A 26,566-nucleotide genomic window follows, 5' to 3' on the forward strand; every position below is an offset into this window, starting at 1 on the left:
TTCAGGTCTTTTCATTTCTCCGTTCAGGTCCAACTTTTAGCATAAAAAAAATGTTTTTGATTTAAAATATTTAAATTTTAATGAAATATGGATATTAACAATTAATAAAATTTCAACTTGAAAAAATTCTATCCAATAATAAAAAAGTTATTGCAATTTGAATAATTTTAATCGTATATTTTCAGGTCTTTTCAGGTCTTTTCAGGTCCACTTTCAGGTCTTTAGTGTAACCCGCATTTGTGTTCCACGTCATCAATTTTGCTGATTATAAAAATGTAAACCGTAGACGGAGACAGTCCTGAATATACGGACAGAAAGTCACAGGACAAAATTTTGATATTATTTTTCTTTGAATAAAATTTTATTCTATCTTTTCTTGCGCTATTATATATAAAGCAACTTTGGAAACAAAATATATTAAAAAAATCCATTTATATAATCAAATGATTGTTAAAATAAACTGACATTGTGTCAAAGTGACTTGGTATCATGGTGCCGCAAGAAATATTTATCCTTTGTATGACTAAAATTTGAGAAAAGTCTCAAAGCAGACCCAAATATTTTCAATGATTCCCTCAATAACCAACCAAAAAAAAAAAAAAAAAACACAAAAAAGGTGGTACCCATGGATTTTCCCTCTGTAATCTTTGTGTATCAAGTTTAACCAAACAATTTTCTTAAAGTTAACTGTTAAATAAATATACGTGATGAAAAGAAAATATTTCAAAAACTTCCGATTATATATATATCTAAACAATTATATATAAACTACATGTATTTGTGATTTTTTTTTTGTCCTTTTGAAAGGAGTAGGTCCGGTAAGGACCGATTTCGGCCTCAAATTTCAGGTTCATCTGACGAAAGATTTTGACCACTTTTTAAACACTTAAGTGTCTATTTCATTTGAATCAATTAGTTTATGTGAACGATTTTAACTGATTTAATCATTAAAAACGCTCCGATTCAAGCTCAAATATGAAAAATCTACCAAATATGCCACAAAATGTCACTTTTCAGATGTTTTTTGTCAAAAATGAAAGTGGCCGCATCCGTGTTCATCCTCAACCTTTATATATGTTGCGTATTATCATATAATTCCACTTACATTTTAATATTAAGGATGAACACGAATGCGGCCACTTTCGTTTTACACGAAAACCGTCTAAAATTTAACTAAAATGCTAAAATTGTGAAGATTTCAGTAATTTTGCATGACGTAATGGTGCTAGTACCCGATATATGTGCATTGTATTGTAAAAAACAGTCCATCCATATTTATGTAGCAGAAGCATTTTACTGTCCAATTAATAACTAAAATTTTACATTTGAACGATTTTGTAAAACTGCTATATTCTGGGGCCAAAAAGGGGGACCTACTCCTTTGTGACTTTCTGTCCTGTGACTTTTTGTTCGATTGCCGTATATCAAGGCCTATCTCGATTTCATTGCTAGAGGGAATTACTCACAAGGAAGCAAATAAACAAGATTTTCCTAGTAGGGAGGTTCTAACTATCCCGTTCCATTTTTGCCGAAACTGACATACCGAATACCAATTAGACTTATTACAGAGTTTTAATTTGCATGAGCAACACCTGGTGGGTGCAACATGTGGCGCAGGCTCTGCTTACCCTTCCGGAGCAAATGAGATCACATCCAGACTGTTTTGATGGAATTCGTGTTAATTGTTCAGTATTTAGTTTTCTATGTTGCGTTTTGTGTACCGTGTTGTTTGTTTGTCTTTTTTTTTTATCCATGGCGTAAAACTTTAGTTTATTTTCGACTTATGAGTTCAAATTTGAATGTCCCTTTTGTATCGTTCGCCTCTCTTTCCTTAATATAATGATCAATTTTTAAAAGTCAGTTTTTACAAAAGAAATTTGTTTTTTTAACTTCCAAATCAAAGGGAGAAGTCTAGTTTCCACCATGAAAGATATCAAAATTAGCATTATAAACGGAGTCCACAAACGGTTGGAAAATGTTAAACCTCATAAAGCACTGCATGGTCCTTATTTTCGCGACGTCAAACTATCATGACTTATCGGGAAAAGATTCAAATTTCGATTGATGTTTATCATTCAAACTTATTTAACTTGAAAATGAGTTCATGGACCCCCTCTTTTTTAAAATGCTATTTGGTTTAATTACGCGAGACGATTATGTGTACCAATTTTCATGAAAACGTAAATAGTGCATTTTTTTTAAATTTGATAAATATACAGCAAAAAATAATGTTTTTTTACATTCATGAACATTTGATAAATATGAGTTATTTCTGAATAAAAAATGTACAAATATTTAGGATACTTATAAAATACAGAAATTACAAATCATTTAACAAAACACAATTTTTGTTTATCTTTTAAAACAAAAAAGTGATGTCTTTCGTTCGAAAGGGAAAATACGGCCACGAATCCGAATTTTGAGCAAATATACACAAATTTCGACCTCATTTAACTCAAAAAGTAGCACATGAAGGTATATTTTTATTACATATTTGATATAATCAGGTAAAGAATAGTCCGTATGGAAATTCTTTATCAAAATGTAAATACGGGATCAAAACTTAATAACATTTTTTATACTGAAAATCAATGAAAGCAGACCAACTTGCTTCCATTCTAACAGACCTATATCAATTAAGCGTAGTTCCGCAAAATTGGAGAGATGTACATGTAAGTGGGTTTGAGTGGGGTTTACAGACAGAATATTTTATTATAGTGTCACATACGTAACCAATACAGAACAATATCATACATCATAATATTAGTATAAGAATAAAAATAAAAATTCAAATCGAAGTTAAAATATCGGTATCCAGCCATGACTGACTTATGAGACAAGTTTTGCTTTAAAACTTATTCTAACATTCATTACAAATGAATAAATAAAACTTTTACATTACATTAAAAAAAAAGCATACTGTTATACACAATATTTTCTACGATTAAACATAAAATATCGTAAAAATTTGGGTTAATTGCACTTGCTTTCAAAAATAGACCATATCGCAGATCTGAATAAAATTCACGATGCATTAAAAAATGTTTTTCGTCTTCTACACAATCAACTGTACAATATTTTCTGTCATTAAGAAGAGTTTTTGGCTTGGTGTCTCTATAGCCAATCGACTAAGAAATAATGGGCACGCATTGCCGAATTGCGACAAAAAAAGAAAGAAAAAAGAAAGAAAGAAAGAAAGAAAAAATTGATAACGAATAGAGATTAATGGGGTGTTAAAATATAAAAAAAAAATAGAGAATATTGAAAATAAAGAAATGAATTCAAAAAAGGAATAAATTTAAATATTAAAGAATACAGAAAGAAAGGATCCCGTCTAGAACATCATCTAATTCCACTATAATAAAAAAAATAAAAAAGAGACGAAAAAACTTGAAATCTAATTACAGACCAGTTTAATCTTAATTCGTCCATTATATAAGTAAACAAATGAAACCTATATTCAAATGCCACAATGGTTGCCAAAACAGGAGTTTGATCTAAATAATCACTGATTAAAAATGTTTTATTCAAATAAATTTTGTTTGTTGGGACATGAACAAAAGAAATACCAGTCGATATATCATTCGATTTATAAATAATTACCATTCAAACACATGTGAAAAACAAATATTTGTCAGATTTAACAGAAAACTAAAACACCCCAGTTCCAAAATTGCACCAGGAAAAATAGCAGCGGAAGTTTTACAAGTTTTCTTATATTCTTATTTTAAAAATTAAATTTCTGGGAATATATGGTGAATAAGGATGCATCTACATAATAAATACAGAAAGGTAACTTGTGTCTAGTTATAAACTAACGAAGGATAACAAAAATATATAGGTGCAATTCGAGTGACTCACGAGCTTGTCTTCACTTCAGTTTTCTTTTGTCTTAGTACAGTCATTTTAACTTTTTAAATTTGGACAGAGGAACTAGATAAATTCAAGAGAACAAATATCACCACTAAATCTTTCAAAAATATCACGAAAATAAATCTCGAAGTGCAAAACATTTTTATTACTTTTTAAATAAATAGTTGGTAAAAACATAAAGGTCAAGATACAGTAAAGGGGCTATGCCACAGATTTTATATGCAAATTTAGCTCGTTAAATTATAACTAAAATCGAAAATAAATATGCAGTTATCTCTTTTATGTACGTTTTTTTTTTTGAATGGGTGAACATTTGTATAGAAAGCACATATAATCTGCAAATACGTTCTACAATTTGTCTTAATATCATAACATTTCGAGTTTCAGGTCCATGTATACATTATCATATATTGATTCTTCTGACTGAAAACTTTGAATTCCAATATAGTTGCTGATACCAGACATATACAATATGTCCCTGTTGATACATACATTTCAGCGATGTAAAATAATAATGAAGTCACTGATTCAATTGGCAATTGAATCAGTGACTTCATTATTTTATTGGGTCGAATTATTCACTTGCAAGTGAATAATTCTTAATCAAATGTTTTTTTTTAGCTTATTAAAGCCAACCTCGCCCAGCCAGTCGGCCCGTCCAAATCACACACAAAATTGAACCATACTGGCTAATAAAAGCGAATAATTATTTCACTATTTGCATGTCATAAATGATTGAGCAAAAAAAAATGAAATATTAGATTTTTTATATATATCTCGTAGCTAGTGCCCCTTTATCATATCACCACTGGCAGATTTGTTCAGCTTCATGGTTTATGAGGGGGAGGACAGGGGTACCCTTCTCCCTTCTCCCACCCCTCTTCTCCTTTCTCCTACCCCGTTCTCCTTTCTCCCATTAGAATAAAACATCTCCTTTTGAGACAAATTAAAATTTTTTCTCCTTTCTCCAACTTTTTCTACTCTCTCCCAGCCTTCCTCTCCTTTCTCCTACCCCCTTTCTCCCTGTCCTCCAACGGGGGGGGGGGGGGGGGTAACTTCGATATTTTTTTGATAGAGGTGTGCCATTTTTGCCTCAAAAAACGTACCCATTTTAATATAACATTCACTGAAATTCAGTACCTATAGTTATATAAATATTTAAGAAAGAATGACCTATATATACTTATATACAATATTTAAAATATGACCCATGCTTATATATATAACAAATTAATTTGGATAATGAATAATGAGGATCCCAATGTACTATTTGCATTTTATAAATATATAGAAGATACTAAGAATTGAAGGACAACTTAATCTGCAATAACTAATTCATTATAACTCTTTAATATGAATTTGGATACCCTGTTAAGCCTGCACAGATCATAAGAAGAATTTCAAATTCTCTGGCACCGTCCCTTGATGATCCTTGCTGGCTGGACACAGAATCTATAATCTTAAATATGTTTTTAAAATATATTTTAATAATTTAGGAATTTGACTCATCTGCATTAAGTACAAGTAGGGACTTCCCTTTAAGCACCGACTCTTGGTGCTTTCTGCAGATAAGTCATAGTAAATATCCTTTATTAAATATACTTGTTATTTGCAGTATACCTCATAGTCAAATGTGCGATGTTTGTTGTCATATTTTTGTGTTTTTTAAATTGAGATTTCTCCGCACAAACTACTAATGCCTCATGTTTGTCTTTTCAAAGCGAAAATACACTTACCGGGTGCACTTGAGTCAATGTCAACATAGTATTCATTGAATAATAATACATTGCTACTATTTTGTTGAGTGTATTTTCTGTGGTATATTATTTTATTTTATTATTTTTATTACACTTGTTACATATCTTTTATTGTTTGTGTATTGCATATGTTATTGTTTATAATAATATTGTCTGTATGCTATATGCCCTCCTGGGGCCCTAATTTGGTGAATACAAATATTCCATTCTATTCTATTCTATATAAGCACCAACTCATCATCATTCATAATTCATAAATATACCAGCTACCCTTAAGTTTTTATATATGAAATGACATCGTTTGGTGCACATATCAATAGCATATTTAAATATGATATATGAGGGCCCTCATGGGGTTTTTGATTATGTGATTACTTGGCCGTTTTTTTAATGATTATTTGATTATTAAGCCAAATATTTCATGATTATTTGATTACCTAGGACTGTATTTTTAGTTTATGATTATTTGATTACTAAAGATAAGCAAATATTTAATGATTATGTGATTATATTGGCAAAAAAATGGTGATTATGTGATTACTAGGACCCCCCATGAGGGGCCTCATATATAGATCATATACCCCAAATCAATATACAGTTATACACTGTAAGGCATCTAATGATGGATGTCGAGCTGAACTTAATAGAATTCCCTTGAAAAATAAAATATTATATTCAATATTCAACTACCTGAACCATATAGTTTCTTCGGAAAATTCTTTGGCGTATGATATCTATAATACTAAAATTACGAGGTCCAATTTGTCAGCCGTCATCACGTAAAAACGACGAATCAAAAAATTCAACTTTATATATAACTAATATAGTACAAAGGTGTAGATTAAAAATTACACCACTCCAGGCCCTTTTGTTTTCCACGTAATTAATATTGCCAATAATTAAGAAGTTCCGGGTCGAGTCCGATACCGATACCAATAGTATATTCACCTGTTACCGATTACCTTATCTGTACGTTCCGCATCTGACAGGCGCACCACCAAACGGTCTATTCAGAATTAATATGCTATATAGTATTACACGGGTCATAATCACAGGGTTGACACTACTTAATTGTCAAATTGTTACCTATTGTAGTATTTTAATCAGTTAGACTTTCTAAGATAACAATACGAATACTAAAAATCTGGACTAAAATAAGGCGTATAGGTACAGTTTTCAATTTGTTAGCGGGCATGACGTAAAACAGCGAATCAAAGAATTCAACTTTATTTATAACTAATATAAGACAATGCTGTTGATTAAAAAGTACTCCATTCCAGGACCTTTTGTTTTCCAAATAATTAATGTTATCAATAATTGATAAGTTCCAGTTCGACGGGTTCACACAGAAAGATTTGAAAGCAGAGAAAACTGTGTATCTTATAATCGGCATGACTTTATCAGATGACAAAACTATAACTAAAATAAGGCTTGCGCATAGTTATATACTTTAATTCAGTCACGGACCCGCGATATCACGGGTGTGTTCTAGTATTCACTAAATCTGTAGATTCAAACCCTTGGGTCATAAAGGTCAAGAGTCTTTTGAATGAACTTGGAATGTCTTATATCATCAATAACTTTAATTATGTTAAAGGTAATTTAAATTCTATTAAACAAAGAATTAATGACCAATGTTTGCAAGTTCAAAATGCAAATATATTTGAATCCAAAAAGTTAGACTTTTTCAAAAGTGTCTACATAATGGGCAGAAGACCACCCTATGTTGATATATTAAAAAACAGAAGTGACAGAGCTGCAATATGTAAGATCCGTATAAGCGCTCATACACTGATGATTGAAAGAGGGAGACATCTAAATATTCCCAGAAATGAGAGATACTGCTCTGTATGTAATTCTGGTCAAATTGAAAATGAAAAACATTTTCTTTTACATTGTGAAAAATACTCAACTAAGAGGGACATATTTTACCATAAAGTTTCAAATATAATCGTTGATCCTACAAAATTTCAAAAACATGAAAATAATATAATCTTTTTATTAAATAATAATTCATACACAATCCTAAAATTAACTTCCTCTTTCATCTCAGACAGTTTGAACCTGCGTAAAGCAGAACAAACTCTATAAAATTGCTAATAATCATTGTTCATAATATTACATATTAATATTGTCATTATTTTCAATACTTAATATGTTTGACCAACTATGTATCTAATTGATATATTTTTTTTTAATCATTTACTGTTGATGATATTGATATCGTTCGATGATATTGTTCTAAATATGCCTATTGATATTCTATGCATTATTACTATTTGTATACCAGTTGTATGGGCCATTGCCAATTATTGTAATTGTGTTTGTGCCAATAAAATATTTGTATTTGTATTTGTTATCAAATGTAAATGCATTTTAACATAGGATGTCATTAAAAAGGAGGGTCATTTTTATATAAAATCTCGCAAAATTATGACCCATATTTTTGGCACATCCCCGTATACCCAAAGATAGGAAGTTGCCCCCCCCCCCCCCCCGTGTGTCCTCCCCCTCGTTTATTAACTTGAAAAACGATCTCGACAAAGAACAAAGAACACACGGAAATACTCACAGTCTTATTCGAAATTGGTTTTGTCTATTACGCACTCCATTTCCCGCCAAGTACAAAAATGGCGCCAGCTGTTGATCCGCCTGGAAATGAAAATGACAATGATAATAACGATGATTATGGTAAACTTAACATGCAAATAAGGATCTGTTTGAATCAACACGATAACATGAGAAATGAGACTGAGTGAGACTGTATCCAACCATTTCAAGATGCCATCAACAGTTGTTTGACAATGACTGAATGAGCGAGATTATCTGAGATCAAATACAAAATTATAGCATAACAAAATAACATTAAGGTTCATCAACACACTTTTACAAAAATGACTGTATTTACACCATACAATTATCTTTATGTACAGACAAAACTGAGCAATTTAAAAGTTAAAAAGCCTGGCAGCATCTAGATCAATACATTTTGCATCAATGTTTAATTTATGATTTGAAAAGTTATTAAACTTTATGGATTTTGATGAACATTTTTCTTTTCTTGTCATAGGAGATGGTGAAATAAACAAGCACTTGAGTTTTAATTGGGTAGTGTCAGTTCTGCCAACTTTTCATGAAGCAAATTCGTGAGATTTGGCCAAAATTGAAAAGATCAAAGAGAAAAAACAACAGATCAAAGGAAAATGCCGACAAAAAAGCATGTTTAAAAGCATAAGCATGCATGAGTCTCACTCTAAATGCTTGAGACTTGGCAGCACTGCAGTGTCTGCGTGTACCTGCATGCTGGTACGAATAGCAAAATTGCCGTTCGTAGGCTATGCATACCCACATCCGGTTTTATAATGAAATGCCATCAGATCGGGAATAAAACGTGAAATATATACAGAATTTGTTGCAATTAGTGAATAAATTGGTTTAAACTACTCAGAAGTTTAATAAATATTTATATATAGTGAAGTCAAGGATTTGCATATATACAAATCCTTGGTTAAGTGAACAGTTTTTGGGATACGATTGCTTTCAAGCAATCTGTAGACTTATACAGTGGCGGATCCAGAAATTTTCATAAGTGGGGGCCCACTGACTGACCTAAGAGGGGGCCCGCTCCAGTCACGCTTCAGTGATTCCCTATATAAGCAACCAAATTTTTCCCAAAAAGGGGGGGCCGGGCCCCCCCCCCCCACTAAATCCGCCTCTGTTATACCGGTGGCTCAGAGCAATTTCCCTCACGTCAATCGTTTTATTCTAAACATTACAGCTTTTACATTAATGCTAGCAAGACAAATCTTTGTTTGGCTTGCTTGCTTTGTTTGTATCAGTGATTGCTCAAGCATGGTAATGAAGATAGGAGGGGCTTCAGCTTGTATACATCATACTTAGATTTTATTGGACGTTATGTCTGAGGTTAAGGACACTTAATTTTAAAACATCACATGACAAATACACTTTTTTCTTGTATGAGGCTGAGAAACTGGCCTTTAACATTAATTGACTTAATATTGTTTTTATAACATATCAATCTATTAGTTCAGTCAGTTATTTTCATGTCTGTCCTTCGATTATGCAACTCCAGAAAATATTCTAAAAATGGGAAACAATTGTATTGAAAAGAGAAAATCGAGTGCACCTTTTTTATGTTACGGTGTGTTTGGGATGAATATTTTGTCTTGAAAATGTACAAAACAAGAGTATTTGATGCATCATCTCGCTTCAGACTCTATCATTTTATATAGCAAAGCTACAGGTTGACTTTATAACATAAAAAAAATCACAGTATTAAAAGATGAAATATAGAGGTCAAGTGAAATACCTATCCAATGGATCACAAAATCAGAGTAGGTGTGTTCGAATAGCTATTTTAATAAAAGTGCTTGACGACAGTCTTTAAGTTGGATCTCTGAAGAAAAAAAATTGTCTTCCGTTTCTACGATTATGAAAAAGAACAGATAATTTTAAAAAGTAGAATCCTGTCTGTATTGTATATTTACAGGTAAGGAAACGTGAGAATATGTGTCATGTGATGTTTTAAAATTTAGTGTCCTTAACCTCCAACATTACGTCCAATAAAATTTAAGTATGATGTATACAAGCTGAAGCCCCGCCTATCTTAATTACCATGCTTGAGCAAACATTGATACAAACAAAGCAAGCAAGCCAAACAAAGATTTGTCTTGCTAGCATTAATGTAAAAGCTGTAAGGAACATCTCAGATTCTTATGATTGTCTTGCTTTAAAAGGTAAAAACAAACAAAGGGATTGAACTTAATCAACTTTCCTATAATGTTCTTTTCATAATCTTCATGTTTGATAATTCCCTTGACTTCGATGCATGTTTCAACAACACGGAAAATCAGAATTGAGCAGTATTTATATTTAGTGTAGTTATAAATTTAGAAACACGTCAGAGGGAATTCCCAGTTTTGATAAAATGCGAGAGTTCTCTGAATACCGATAAATCTATTTCTGTCATATAAGAACTGAAGTGGAGTTTTTCTTATATGTTACCGTTATGAAACTGATATTTGAGATTGTGCTTCCATAAAGAAATTGAGAACCATCTAGGTCGTTTAATAAGCATTTAATATATCTTGCCCCAGGGTTTGATTTGGAAATTATGCGCATGCGTATAGTTTTCTTGACTTTAAGGGGTTTTAGATTGAATGGTTGCTCTGGATTCCCCACTCAATTAATTAATTTATAACTCATGGGATCTTTTCTATGTATGTCTGCTATTGAGGGTTATTGTTGTTGCATAATTTTAAATCATGTGCATCATTTAGATTAAAATAAATATATTCCACATCGTAGAACACCCCTTCAGGCGAAATGGAGTCTTCCATATTATCGTTTCGAGATGTCTCCCTTCCAGCAGTAACTTCCGTGAATTCTGAATATAAACAAGACGTCGAGTATTAGCTCGTTCTGTCAATAAACGTCGTATTATATTAAAAACGAATGCAATTTAAACCGATAAATGTGTACGGAAAGGAGCCATGATGACTGACCCAAAGGAAATTAAATATTTAAAGAGTTAGGAATGGGGTTCCTCCTAGAATTAACGTAGGAAAAAAGGTGATAAGATACGAATTGAAATCTACATCTACATCATACGACGATCCATCAGCACATTGATGACTATACGTCGGCGCATCTCTAACAGACACTTAATAAAATATAATAACCAATGAGTGAAATAAAATACCTTCTCTGACATCTCTCACTCTGAGTCAGTCAGTGACTGCTGTGGAAAGTAAACTTGGTATTGATAGTACAAAAATAAAACACAATAGACCTAATTACATTGTTCATACACTTTTATCCGGGTTTGGCTATTTTGTAACTATTTTACATGTCTGTTTGTCATTTGAATTAGTTTTGAAAATAATATTATCCAGCTACATGCATACATGTGTCAATGAAACAATGGCAATCGTATCCCTCAGAGCAATCTGCTCTTTGATTATTTCAGTTAATAAATATTCTTAAAATGGAAAAGAGTGATATACATGTGGGGAAGACATTTCATAGGAATCATGAATAAACGTATTTACACTTTTGGTATTTAGCTGAATTTTGTCTCCAAATGACCGTAGATCGCCTCCGAATAACCTTTTGACGTCAAGCAACAATCACTTTTTTATTGTGACGTCAAATTTTTTGAATTGTTATGTCAAAGTTTACGGGAACCTGTGTGATTCTACGTAATGGTGGACAAATTTGCATTCAAGTGTAAATACGTCTATTAGAACAGCCGATTAATTTTAATAAAGTTTAACAGAATACATTTTTGGTGTATTCATGGAGGCAAAAAATCAATACAAATTTGATAGGAAAAAGGCCTCATTCAAGGTATTTGTTTTAAAGTGTAGTTTTAAATCGAATTTGCCATGTTTCATTCATTAGTCAAGTCTGAGACTACTATGTGTTATAGTAGTCTCAGGTCAAGTTTTTTTTATGTCGAATACTTCTAGTTTTCCTATTTTAAACCGTTCTTAGTATAAAGGATATGCCTACTTTTAGTATATTTCAAATGGAATGTCCTTTCCACTTTAAACTTGGAGTGACTAAAGATGGACAAAACCTGATTGCCAGGGAAGCAAAATGTTTATTTGATCATCTTCTGTTTTACATTTTACTTAAAGATTATTTTTAAATCTCATATGGGTATTTTTATAAATTCAGTAAAATTCAATTCTTTAAATTTGCATTTACATTTTATAATAGTCATGATAGTATTAATTTTTATCAGTTTTTTTCTTTTTACAGGGACTGTACAGTTTCATTCTCCATCAGTGTGCATTTTATTTGCAATGTTTATTATATATTATTATTAAATACATACATTTTGAAAATATAATTTTTCATACTTATCTCTTTTTACACGAAATCCCCATATTATTGATAATTTCCGTTTATATTTCACGTTTCATTCCTGATCCGATGGCATTTTTTTATGATACCAGATGTCAGTACGCGTAGCCTATGAACAGCAATTTTACTATTCATACCCGTGACACTGCCTTTTAGTTGATTATATAATTGATGCAGTCCACTCACCTCCAAGATTTCACCATACTTTGTTTATTTTTACACCACCTGAAGGAAGGATAGAACATGTTTAGCTACATGTAACCTCCACAAAAGTTATTTATTTGTTGTCTTACAAAATGAAAACAACTTGTATATAACTAGGTGTTGACAGGCTTCACACTTTTCAAATTACACAATTTTGTCTGTACTCAGAGAATATAATCTTACTAATATTTTTGTAAAACTAAAAATTATTCAGCCATGGCCTTTTAAAGTATATCATGAAGACTACAGTAGTCCACTCAGGTCCACAGTAAATGCCTATTGTTGTTGCATATATCCATTGTCCATGTCAATCAATACAATTGATTTCATTTTTGGGATATGATTGCTGTCAAGCAATCTGTAGACTTTTACCATTGACTCCTTTCCAATTCTGCCCAGGCCCTCACGTCAACCGTTTAACTCAAAATACAGGGGTCACCACACCAGGCGAAGTGAGCGACAAAGTCGCTCTAGGTCTCCCCACTTCGCTCTAGAGAAGCTCCAGGGAGAAGTTTATGTCGCCCTCGATTTTCAGTAAAATTCCGCAATGTCACCTCATGATTTTTGAGAAATTCTCGATTCAAACGTAAACGACCGATAGGTATTGAAATACAAAGCATGTTTCCCCAAATTCAGAACTGATTTCTCCGCGATAGTATCATACATCAATGTAAAAATTGCATGCCCGGGTGTACTATAAGCAAGAAAGGGATTTTGTTATGATTGTTTATTGTCCACCATCTTTGTTATTGAAAATTGTAGATGGCGCCATTTCATCTTTTCATCTCTAATCATTTACCTTATCCATATTGAAATGCACTATTAATTTTGATGTTCTTATATTTACTGACAAAATGTGATGTCCCAAAAAAAAATTCAGATTTCTTTTCAAAAACGGAATATTATCAACTGGTATTCGCTTGTATTTTTACTACGTATGTAGTTAAGTACACTGCCGGGAACCAGCACAACAATTATAAACTACAAAACGCAGTCGGTTTTTTGTTCAGGATTTTGTTTTACAGACTGATACATGTGCTTTGTTTCAGTTAAAGGTCCTTTAAACAGTATTTCAATGAATATCTGCTCATTAATTTGATAAGGAACGGCAATATTTACTTCCAAAGTCGTATATTTTTGAAAAATATAAAGTAAGAATTTTTGACATGGATCGCACCGCATTTGTTTTTGATTTAAAAGTACCTATTCAATTCCGGTTATGAAAAATACGACTTTTCAGATGTTACTTTTGTGATTTAGTCATATTTAAACACTCGTGAAGTGTTTTAGAATCAATAACATACATTTCTAACGGCAACTTGATTTTGGAAATCGGCACAGTGTTCTCCCCAGGATTTTTGGATAGCGCTGTGGTAAGCGCGTAATTTTCGACAATTCTCAGTAACTTTATTGCGGCGCGCGTTTTGTTTGTAATTGATTTGATATGTTTTTATTGTATTATGCTATTGATGTTTTCTCTTGTATTAAATGATGTCCTCATCATGCTCATGATAGTTACAATGTACCCCTTTGTTTGTTAATGTTTTTGTCTGGATACACATGATATAGAAGAAGAGTCATTTTTTTTATCCATTGTAAATTCATATATTAAATCCTCATACTATCAGTGTATAAAACTGAAGGAGAAGTCTTTTTCCATGATGGGTCTACACCAGACTACCTATGTGAAGATTTCTTAGCACTAACAGGTAATGTTGCAGAACATGTAGGACCAACAATAAAGTCATTGTCAGCTTCTGTTTGGTTTTGTAACCCACTGTAGCAGTGTACAGTTTATCTTACGACGTTTGACAGGAATTGACATTTTTTTAGCATAAAGATTTCTCATTTTTCTGACCTTAACGTTTTATAATATTTAAATGGCCTCATCCAAGCTGAACATCGAGAAAGTGAAATTTCTCAAGTCGTATCAGCTTGGGGTTTGTTTTTTCTAATCATAGCCTCTCAATTGTTTTCAAATGGTAGAATTTCTGACTAAACAATTATAAGTTTGAATAGGTGATAATTAATACTTCAAAGACTTGCTCATTTTCGGGGTTCGTATGGATAGTAAACCCGGCAAATAATTTGTAACAAACCCCAGTGTTTGATCACAGGCACTTGTTTCTATCCATAGGAAGACCCACTATCAACGTATATTTACGTAAATATACGTTGACAGTGGGTCTTCCAATGGATAGAAACAAGTGCACGTAAATATACGTTGATAGTGGGTCTTCCAATGGATAGAAACAAGTGCCTGTGTGTTTGATCGTTTTTAAAATCATCGTTTGTGCAAAGTTCGTAAAACAAGTTTGTGAGTGTCGTCGGGAAATGCGGTCAATTCATTTCATCTCATTTCATTCATATATGCCTCTATATATTCTTTTAATTGAAAAAAATAGATGTCAATGTCGAAATCTTTGTTTATTTTGATCTTTCAAAGACGCCATTTTTATTAGACTGGTCCCGCGGAGTTACTTTAATACAACGGAAATAATTCATTCAAAAATCGTAAACCAGTCAATCACGTGATCCGAAGAGTAAAATAAGCGGGAAATTTGAAAAAATGCGAGAAAAAAATATAGCGATGCGGTTGAGTGGGATAGCGATGCGGTAAGTGCAATAGGACAGCAGGAAATTGAAATAGCGCTGAAAATCGCTGCGCTAAAACGGCCTGGGGAGAACACTGCGGCATTTCCATGAAAATACCGCAAATGTGTGCGATTACATGTACACGATTTGAAATTAACAGTTTTACTTTACGTTTTCAACACATGTCAAACAGTTTTTTCTCTGAATTCTTATTAAATATTATTTTAACAACAAATGCATTTTGAATCATGATCTTAGCTATGAAGGACAGTGAAACCGTATTTTAACTTTTCTTAATTGATTATCATTTTTGTTTTAAAAGGTTCTTGGACTTGGTTTAATTTTAAAATCTTTGAAATGCAGCATAATTTGATCCAGGTCAAATCTTCAATTCATTCAGACCTACAAGAATAAACATAGCTCTTATGTCACTAACTTATGGTCCTTATGTCATGATATTTTTTGACAATTTGCATAGGGTCACATGTAAATAAAAAAGTATTTCAGACTACAAGCATGGCAAGACAAGAACTTACAAAATGTACTTCCTTAGCAATTGTCATGAAAAAATGATTAGAAAAGTAACAACAAATTTTATTCATAAAAAGTATAAACGCGATCTGTCGATTTCCCCTGAAGTCTCCCTGTTGGGCCTTCACTGCTCCCTGAAGTCTCCCTGTTGGGTCTTCACTTCTCCCTGTTTGGCTGCCAGGGAGAAGTGACCTCCCTATAATTTTGAAGTGTGGTGACCCCTGTAAATATTAAGGAACATCTCAGATTCTTAAGATTGTCTTGCTTTAAAAGGTAAAAAAACAAACAAATGGATTAAATTTAAACAACTTTCCTATAATTTTCTTCCCATGATCTAAGTGTTTCGATATTGCCCTTTTTTCATATGCACGTTTTTTCAACACGGAAAATCAGAATTAAGCAGTATTTTTAACCGGATTTTTGTGACAAAAATGTCGGTTATTGATTTGGGGATGTATGACGGGCGGGCGGGCGGGCGGGCGGGCGGCAATCAAATGTTGTCCGTGCATTAACTCATGAACCGTTCCACCAAAGTTTTTAAAATTTTAATATGTTGTTACTGACAACTAAATGAAGGTCAAGTTCAATAATGGCTATTTTGACTTTTACCGTTCAGGAGTTATGGTTCTTGAAAGATTGAAAAATGCAGTTTCCAGTCGTGTCCAGGCATTTACGCATGAACTGTTCTACCAAAGCTTCCCAAATTTTAATATATTGTTACTGATGACAAAATGGAGGTCAAGTTCAATAATGACGATTTTGACTTTTACCGTTCAGGAGTTATGGTTCTTGAAAGATTGAAAAATGGTGTTTCCAGTCATGTCCGTGCATTTTCTCATAAACCATTCAACCAAAGCTTTTGAAATTTTTATATGTTGTTACTGATGACAAAATAGAGGTCAAGTTCAGTAATGACGATTTTTACTTTTACCGTTCAGGAGTTATGGTTCTTGAAAGATTGAAAAATGGTGTTTCCAGTCGTGTCTGTGCATTTTCTCATAAACCATTCAACCAAAGCTTTTGAAATTTTTATATGTTGTTACTGATGACAAAATAGAGGTCAAGTTCAATAATGACGATTTTGACTTTTACCGTTCAGGAGTTATGGTTCTCGAAAGATCGTAAAATGGCGTTTCCATTCACGTTGTTGCATTTACTAATGAACCATTCAATCTAAGCTTTTCAAATTTTAATATGTTGATACTGACTACAAAATGGAGGTCAAATTTGATATTGACGATTTTCACTTTCAGCATTCATCAGTTATGGTTCTTGTGATATTACCAGGACACAAATAAATGTTAATAAATCTGGTTTGCTGTCGTTGTGACAGCCTCTTGTTATTTAGTGTTTTTATATATTTAGAAACACGTCACAGAGGGAATTCTGTAGTTTTGTTAAAATGTTTGTCTTTTTTAGCCATGGCATTGTCAGTCTATTTTTTCTATGAATTTGAATGTCCCTCTGGTATCTTTTACCCCTCTTTTAACTTAAATCAAATTTGTGTTCATTGGTTTTTTTTTTATGTCCACTTTGATAAAACATGTTATTGACTTGAATGAAAACAAAACTATACTCTGCATGAGTACATGTTTATTTTTTTATAGAATCATTGGCAAAGAACAGATCAAGAAGGCAAAAAGTTGGTAAGGCTGGAAAATTTGCTGCATTTGAAAAATTAAAGAAAGCAAAGGCATCTGGTGAAAAGAATAAATATGAGGTACAGTATTATGTTAGAATTGTCATTCAGTATTTACATGTTTAAATTTTGCAAGAGTTAACTTACATGTATACTTACATGTATATATATGCATGTATTTATTTACTGCTTTTATTATCCAATTATTTCATTTTGTGCTGAAATGGTATTGATTCTAAATCTACATCATTTTGTCCCTAGGAAATAGTTTCTTTGGCAATCTTATTCTTATATTGTGAAGTGGATGAGACATTTTTTTTTTAAAGAAAGTAGTGTTGCAGTAAAATAAACTTTATGCTCATTACAACAGTCTGTGACAAAAGACACAAAGTAATGCTAAAGAGTTCTCATAGTTACCATAAGCTAATTTAAAGCAAATTTCAACTTTTAAAAGATAAATAAACTTATGTTTTTCATAATATCAATCCGTACACATCCAATGGATATAGCATTTAATTGTCATACACAATAAATAAACCTAACTTAACTGTTGATTATGCTTGATTTGCATAACAAAATTTTTTGCTAGAAAAAGATAACATAGTAACTTAAAGTGTACTCATGTCTTTCAGTAGTTAAAACAGTGAACTTTATACAACTGTCTTGAATACTACATTTTAAAAGAAATTAATTTAACAATTTCAAACTTCTGTACAGCATTATGAGGTATTCCTTGATCTGTTTTGTTCAAAATCTCTAGGGTGAAGAAGAGAAAGATGTGTATGAGATGGTGAATGAAGATCAGTACTCCAAGATAGTACAAGACAGACAAGATGACGACTGGATTGTTGATGATGGTTAGTATGAGAATGTCGTTAGATTCACAGTAATAATCACACGATGTTCAGAAGCACCTTAAGTCTTGGTATAAATTATAGCCAGTTAAAAAGACTACTTGCAAGATCTTGCTATTTTTTAAAAGAAAATTCCTTTTTTTGTGTACCAAGTATTTTTTTCATCCTAGCAATCTAATTTGATTTTCAAATAAATTTATAGCAATAATCAAACTAATAATTTGATATCTGAAGAAGATTTTGCTGTTTGCTAAAATAATTGTCTACAAAATATTTATGTCACGCATGACAAATAATACATAACATGAATATCATGAAAATTGGGCAAAAGTTCACCAAGCCTGCAGCGCAACAACTTTTAGGTAAAGATTGCATTAAATGCAATCAAAACCTTATGGGACTGACTTGATATCTAAATGTTCCAAGGCTTTATTACTACCTTTTTTAATACACAAAATATAGTGCATTGATCATGACATTCTGTACATCCTATCCATGAACTTTTCCAGAAATTTATTGATGTAATATATGCTCAGATATTCAAGGCACAAAATCATCTTAAACTTGTCACGAAAATACATAACTTTTGTAAGGTGCAGGAATCTTATATCTGTTCTAAAAATAGGATGATGTCAATTTTAAAATCATCTTTAAATATTTGGAGTTATCTTCCTCTGTCTAGAATTGATGTTAAATCAACAACAACCGAGGCAATATTTAAATTTACTTCCCACTGATAAATTGAAGCAATCTTTACCATTCAGTGCTTACAAGCACTTTGATTTTTTTTTATAATACTCATAATAATGATTCTATGGAATTTGACATACAAACTCTTTATTTTTCTCTTTTCAAAAGGTCTGTCCCTTCAAAATGTATAGTGATGACAAATGGAAAAGATTGTTTTTGTAGATAATTAGAAGTGTTCTAAATCAAATCTATTTGAAGAAAAAAATCTTAACACTTCTTTCCTATTCCCATTATGGAAGAATTATTCTTGATAAAAAAAGTAATAATGAGTGCATTGTATGTGTCATAGGAGTGCTGTTCCAGAATTTTTTTCTAAATTGCTCAAATAACAATATAAAATGAAATACTAGTTCCACTAGAGACCCCAAAATTTAGTCTAAGGCATAGATGCCAACCATTACGATTTTTCCGTAGTTTTTCCGATTTTGCGATAAAAACTACGCTATTACGGTCAAAGTCGAATAGTTACGGATTCCCAATCATCGACGTTCAATTTTGTAAAACGCGGATTTTTATCATTACTTTTCCGTCCTGGTCCAGTATTTAGGAAACGCCAATGTAATGCTTCCGGTTTCTCGGGAGTTATCAACCTATTGTTGGGTAACTAACTGACTTCCGAAGAGGCAAACTTGCATTTTATTAAGTAGCTTTCCCGCTTTCTCTACTTCTCCTTGACAAAACAAAAATGTTTGAGTCGAGAACATCTGAACAATTAATGAATGGAATACATACTACAGACAACATGTTAAATGACAATTTTAGTGTACATCACTTTGCAACCACTCGTCAGTAATTTTTATTGGTAAATGCACGTTTATGAATGATTACTGAAAACTTTTCAAAAATACGGAAAATTTGATAGTTTGTTACTGATTGTGTCAAAAGGGGGTTGGCATCTATGCTAAGGTCAAAATACCTCTAAGTTTTACTCTTTTTGAATTAAACATATATCGCAATGCAGAACACCTTTTTAGGGAAACAAATTTACGAAATGACTTTAATTTGTGTTTTATTGTAGATGGATCTGGCTATGTTGAGGATGGAAGAGAAATATTTGACGATGATATTGGAGAAGCACCTACCAAAGATAATAGTATGCATATAGAATAAAGTGCTTGTTTTTGATATGGCTATTAAATGAGTTTAAAAAATCAAGGAAATTTCTGTTAACAAATTTTGTACAAACTATGAACACATTATTAAGTAAAACATGAAATTAAAGACAAATACATGTTGATTGTCTTGTCTCAGAGAGTCAAAAAGGGATTTAGATCAAATATCTAATGTTTTGTTTCCTGAAATAAGTAATGATATAGCCGTATACTTTGTTGATCAACTTGTAAAACAATGCAACTTTAATCATAAAAATTATAAAATCATGAATTTGCTGACAACCATTCATCTGATGTGGATTCATTTTGTAGTTTTTAGCACATATATATTGGTGTTAAAAAGTCACATTATAAAGTTTCTAAGATAAATTAGGACAAACAAAATCTCACAGAAAATATTCAAAAGGTGAATTATAATTGTTTTCCCTGATTCTAAATTTTGCAATGTTTTAATGTTTTCAAAATAAAGTGCAGTATGTGAAATGTCTGAATATTCTCATCATATTATAGAATGCATATTATACATACTAGGTACATCAGAGTTTTTTCGGATTACACATGTTTTCAGGTTGTGTGTATGGTTTTCATACATTGTCATGTATATTATTTCAGAAAATAAAGCTGAGAAAAAGAAGAAAAATCACAACATTGTTAAACCTGGAACAAAGCCTAAATCTAACATTAAAAGTATGTTTATGGCACAAGCTGCTGGTGGCTCAAAGAAAAAACAAGAGGTATGTATTGCAGTTTTGTTAACATAACATTTCCAGCTTGATCAATACAATATTTACTCTAAACAGTAACCTATAGCTGTTAATTTCTATATAATTTGTTTTGGTGGATAGTTGTCTGATTGGCAATTACCATCTTCTTGTTTTTATATCTTAATTAAATTTAAGAATAATCATTTTTAAATGTACTAAAAACTTATTTTATTTGTATATTATGTGAGTAGTAACACACTATGTGAGGAATTGTAAGAACCATTTAGTAGATTTAATTGGTATTTATTATCACCAATGCATTTGTATGACTGGATGTACAGAACAATTGCCATTAAAATTAGACAATAGGTATAAAGGACAACAGGAATTACCCAAAATATTGGACAGCAGAACATACACTTACACCAGATATAAATTACATAGGACGTGCACATTGTAGACAGTAGGCTTGACGGTTAAAATACACTATAAAAATAGAAATATGATCGCCTCAATTTCTCTCTTTTGACTGTAAAACCATGTGAAAGAGACCGGTTCTTTTGACAGCGCAGGATTATAAAAATAGAAATATGATCGCCTCAATTTCTCTCTTTTGACTGTAAAACCCATGTGAAAGAGACCGGTTCTTTTGACAGCGCAGGATCTACAAATCAACAGTGATTTGGGATGTTTAATCTGATTCCTCATGTTGGTAGAGTGAAAGGAATTCTGTCTGTCTGAACAATACAGAATTTTTGCAACAACTTTTTAAATATGTTCATTTTCCAGAGGTATTTACTTGTACGGATTGTCCGTATTTTACACGGATTTTTTCATAAAATTACTCAATACGGATTTGTCATGAAAAAGTACGGATTTACTACCAACCCGGAAAAAAATCATAATTGCTTCCGTTTACGGCGATCGGTATCTAAAAGGCGCTTTTCTGACTGAGAATCGCCTCTCTTTTAAGCGCAAAATGATAGCGATCAAGTTTATTTCATGGTCGGCATGGATCAGCCTCAGGATGCCGGCGTTTCTAAAAAAAACCGCATAAAAGTCAATGAAAGTTTTGAACAAGACCAAGCGCGAAAGAAAAGGAAATGCCTTCAAAAGTACAAAGACTTGTACACTATTGAACTGAACCGGCAACGTTCCACCACTAAACCTACCCCTGTCATCTGCCGATACATTCAACAAAGCATTTAAACTAATGTTTCCCGATTCTAAAATCGCAGGAGGTCAGTTTTTATTCTATTTTCTATGTGTAGGCAGGAGATGTGAATGATCCATATCTTGTAAATGGGTCTGTCCCACATGTCTCTTATTTTCTTTCTTACGAAACCCAACTTTATTGGCCTGGGCATTTAGGGAGGGGTAATGAAATGTTAAAATCCTAGGAGGGGTGCTGCCGAAATTTTTTTTAGGGTTGGACTTTTTTTTAGGGTTGGACTTAGTTTTTGTGGGGGAGGGAGGTAGAAGGAGGTCCTGAACTGTAGTGTTTTGAAATGAAATATTCCAGACCTGCAAACTTAAGCTCAACTTTTTTTCAAATCATGCAAATTTTAGGTTATAATCTTTGTTGCAAAAAATATCTGAATAAGACTGCAGATACTGTCAGAATGCAGGAAATTGCATCTAATTTTTCAAAAAAAAATTTGGGGGCCATGCCCGCAAACCCCCCTAGATGGTTCGTGCCGCATCGGAGTATTACTGACAACATTGAAAAACTACTGACAATTCTACTGAGAGACATCATGGTGGGTAAACAGGTCTGTTTTTCTAAATCTGAATATTAATTATACACATAGAAAGAGGAAGCTCCCTTTTGATCTTGGGGTCCGTATGTCAAAGGTCAGGGTCCCAGTTATTAAGTTATCCAAAACAAAATTCATTATGCTAAATCAAATATGTGGTTTTGCTTTGCAACTTTAATTTGGATTGGTCACACAAAGAGAGATCCCTGTTGATTTTGAGATGCTTCGTCAAAGTGAAGGTCGTGGTAAAAAGGTAATTAGAGCATATTTTGTGAGACAATATAACTGTCAAAACATTAATAAATCATGCCTTAATTAAACTGAAACAAACATGCCATGAAGTCACATTTATATGAGGAGCATGTTGTATGTATCTTTCTTACTATAGGTTCTATAAAGGATGTTGATGTAAGTTAAACACCTTTGGTTTTGTCAATGCTCATATTTAACTTTCTGTAAAATATTTATTAAGTGGCCATTTTTGGTCAAATATTTCAATTACAACATTAAGTCATCATATATGACATTTCTGCATTAACATGACCAGCCAATGTTATTTATTTTTTCAACTAAAATTAACTTGTCTAAATTTCAGAAAGATGTCAGTTTAGCTAATGATGAATTGCTTGGAGATTTAATGGCAGATTTACACAAAGGACCAGATGCTGGTATTAAACCTGTACCTATCAAACTAAAAAAGAAACCTGTAGGATCTACAAAGTAAGTTATTGACTGATCAGTAAAAGTTCACAATTTGTTGAGGAATATTTGGAACAATATCCCACAAGGTGTGTTCTGTACAAGGAAAAAACTACACTGTAATCATGATCAAGCACTTATTCTAAAAGTAGGCAATGATGGGACTTATTTTTATGCCCAACCTATGATAGTAGAGGGGCATTATGTTTTCTGGTCTGTGCATTCGTCTGTCCGTTCGTCCCTCCGTGTGTGTGTTCATCTGTCCCGCTTCAGGTTAAAGTTTTTGGTCAAGGTAGTTTAGATTTTTTACCAATTTCATGGTCCATTGAACATGGAAAATGATAGTGCAAGTGGGGCATCCATGTACTTTGGACACATCCTTGTTTTTATGCCCCACCTACAATTGTAGAGGGGCATTGTTTTCTGGTCTGTGCGTTCGTTCGTTCATCCGTCCGTCTGTCACACTTCAGGTTATAGTTTTTGGTCGAGGTAGTTTTTGATGAAGCTGAAGTCGAATCAACTTGAAACTTAGTACACATGTTGCTTATGATATGATCTTTCTAATTTTAAAGCCAAATTAGACTTTTGACCACGATTTCACGGTCCATTGAACATGGAAAAATATAGTGCGAGTGGGGCATCCGTGTACTTTGGACACATTCTTGTTTATTGTTTTTTGATAATCAAGTTTGCCCTTTGTTCAGTTCACAGAATTTTCATCAGGTCATGTTTTTAGGATACAGTCGATTATTGAGCATTTATGCAGAAATTATCTAAAATACTGTTGATTCAATTATTTTGGTGGGTATCATTTTTGTGGATTAAGAAAAACTTGCATTTTCCTGGATATTTGATTTCATGGTTTTGCCACTGTGCATGCAAAGCCTAAGGAAATTTGGTAATTCGATGAACATTTCAATTCTATAGAACTTCATATTTGTTAATATTATTTAACGAATTAGAAAAAATAAACCAACTAAAATCTCTTATTTTGTGTTACTTTACAGGTCACCATTAAATCCTTTTAGCACATCAACGAAACTAGCTTCACAATCATTGAATGTTAAGCCAATAAAACAGGAGATCAGATCTTCACCAGTACAGAAACAGAGCAAACCCTATACAGCAGTGCTCATTAAAAAACCTCTACCTAAACCTAACATCCCTGACACCAATGATTATGATGAAGTTGATGGGATGGATATAGAAACTGCAGATACCTCAGTACAAAACTGTACAGAACAAGGTTTGTTGGTTATTAATGAAGGGTGAAAATCTTTTATTGTTCTTAATTATTTTTTTCATTTCCCATTTATAGCTGAACTTGGACTCCAACAATATTTTTACTGGTTTGGGAGATTGAGTTACACATTTCTAAAATTGCTTAGTTTTTCTAAACAACAACACTAAGTAGACTTGGTGTGCAAAAGTGAAGAGCACAGTTTGTCTATTTATAGAACTAGTCAAAAACTTATTTGTAAGAAGGTATATCACACTCGCACCAGTCATGTGCTCCTTGAAATAATACACTCCTTTAACAACAGGAATATGATGTAAATATGACATGTACAGAACTTAGATTGATTTATCACACATAATTGTCTCTTTTAAAGATTCACAATCTATAACACAAGCATTCAGTTCTGAGATTATAGGAAATGTACGCAAAATGACTACTTTTATATATTGACATTGTTATCAAATTCAAAGACTGAACAGGTGTCTTATGAAATTTTACTAACAATAGAATGACATCTTGAAGAATTGGCATGTGTATGTCAGAAATATGAAATTTTACTAACAATAGAATAACATCTTGAAGAATTGGCATGTGTATGTCAGAAATTAGTTTAAACAACATTTAATTCAATAAATGAATAAAATTTACATTTTAAGATGATTCTGGTCTAATGGAACTGAATGATGTTGACTTTGATGAGAATGTTGATGAAGAAATGTCAGCTGGTGGTGATATGAAGTCTGTCAAAGTTAAAGAAGAAAAAGAAGAAATGTAAGATAACTGACAAATAGTAAAAATAAAGTAAATAATTGAAGCACCTGGCACACAGCTCATGAATCTGCAACCAATTCATTCCCTGCAATTGCATAATATGGAATAGATCTTATCGCTATTTGGGAAACTGCAAGAGTAGACTTAGAAACATAAAACTATTGACATCATACAACAATCCCTATTCCTTTGGTGCGTCTGACATTTTCTATATTACTTGAATTTACAGGAACCTTTATTGCTTTATTGTCCAATAATGACAGACAAAAAATGTGTATCAAATGTTAATTGTTTTGCAGAAATCTACATTTTTAACCGGATTTTTGTGACAAAAATGTCGGTTATTGATTTGGGGATGTACGGCGGGCAGGTGGGCGGGCGGGAGGGAATCAAATGTTGTCCGTGCATTAACTCATGAACCGTTCGACCAAAGCTTTTAAAATTTTAATATGTTGTTACTGACAACTAAATGAAGGTCAAGTTCAATAATGGCGATTTTGACTTTTACCGTTCAGGAGTTATGGTTCTTGAAAGATTGAAAAATGGAGTTTCCAGTCGTGTCCCTGCATTTACGCATGAACTGTTCTACCTAAGCTTTCCAAATTTTAATATGTTGTTACTGATGACAAAATGGAGATCAAGTCCAATAATGGCGATTTTGACTTTTACCGTTCAGGAGTTATGGTTCTTGAAAGATTGAAAAATGGAGTTTCCAGTCGTGTCCGTGCATTTACGCATGAACTGTTCTACCTAAGCTTCCCAAATTTTAATATGTTGTTACTGACAACTAAATGAAGGTCAAGTTCAATAATGACGATTTTGACTTTTACCGTTCAGGAGTTATGGTTCTTGAAAGATTGAAAAATGGAGTTTCCAGTCGTGTCCGTGCATTTACACATGAACTGTTCTACCTAAGCTTCCCAAATTTTAATATGTTGTTACTGATGACAAAATGGAGGTCAAGTTTAATAATGACGATTTTGACTTTTACCGTTCAGGAGTTATGGTTCTTGAAAGATTGAAAAATGGAGTTTCCAGTCGTGTCCGTGCATTTACACATGAACTGTTCTACCTAAGCTTCCCAAATTTTAATATGTTGTTACTGATGACAAAATGGAGGTCAAGTTTAATAATGACGATTTTGACTTTTACCGTTCAGGAGTTATGGTTCTTGAAAGATTGAAAAATG

The 26,566-nt window shown here is 32.4% G+C and overlaps 1 protein-coding gene across 2 annotated transcripts in view; it reads left to right on the forward strand.

Moving 5' to 3' along the window:
* Window positions 1-8,212: 8,212 nt before the first annotated feature.
* Window positions 8,213-26,566, forward strand: part of LOC143067764 (DNA polymerase alpha catalytic subunit-like) — a 65,751-nt gene continuing 47,397 nt past the window's right edge. For both annotated transcript variants that reach the window (XR_012976022.1, XM_076241276.1), the window contains exons 1-8: window positions 8,213-8,321; window positions 17,459-17,571; window positions 18,251-18,347; window positions 20,113-20,187; window positions 20,819-20,940; window positions 23,263-23,387; window positions 24,374-24,612; window positions 25,263-25,377. Coding sequence is in view for 1 of the 2 variants with exons in the window: in XM_076241276.1 (XP_076097391.1) it covers window positions 8,261-8,321; window positions 17,459-17,571; window positions 18,251-18,347; window positions 20,113-20,187; window positions 20,819-20,940; window positions 23,263-23,387; window positions 24,374-24,612; window positions 25,263-25,377 (947 nt within the window). In the remaining variant the exon portion in view is untranslated. The remainder of the gene's footprint in view (window positions 8,322-17,458; window positions 17,572-18,250; window positions 18,348-20,112; window positions 20,188-20,818; window positions 20,941-23,262; window positions 23,388-24,373; window positions 24,613-25,262; window positions 25,378-26,566) is intronic.

This window comes from Mytilus galloprovincialis, chromosome 3 (assembly GCF_965363235.1).
Source record: "Mytilus galloprovincialis chromosome 3, xbMytGall1.hap1.1, whole genome shotgun sequence".
Classification (NCBI taxonomy): Eukaryota; Metazoa; Mollusca; class Bivalvia; order Mytilida; family Mytilidae; genus Mytilus; species Mytilus galloprovincialis.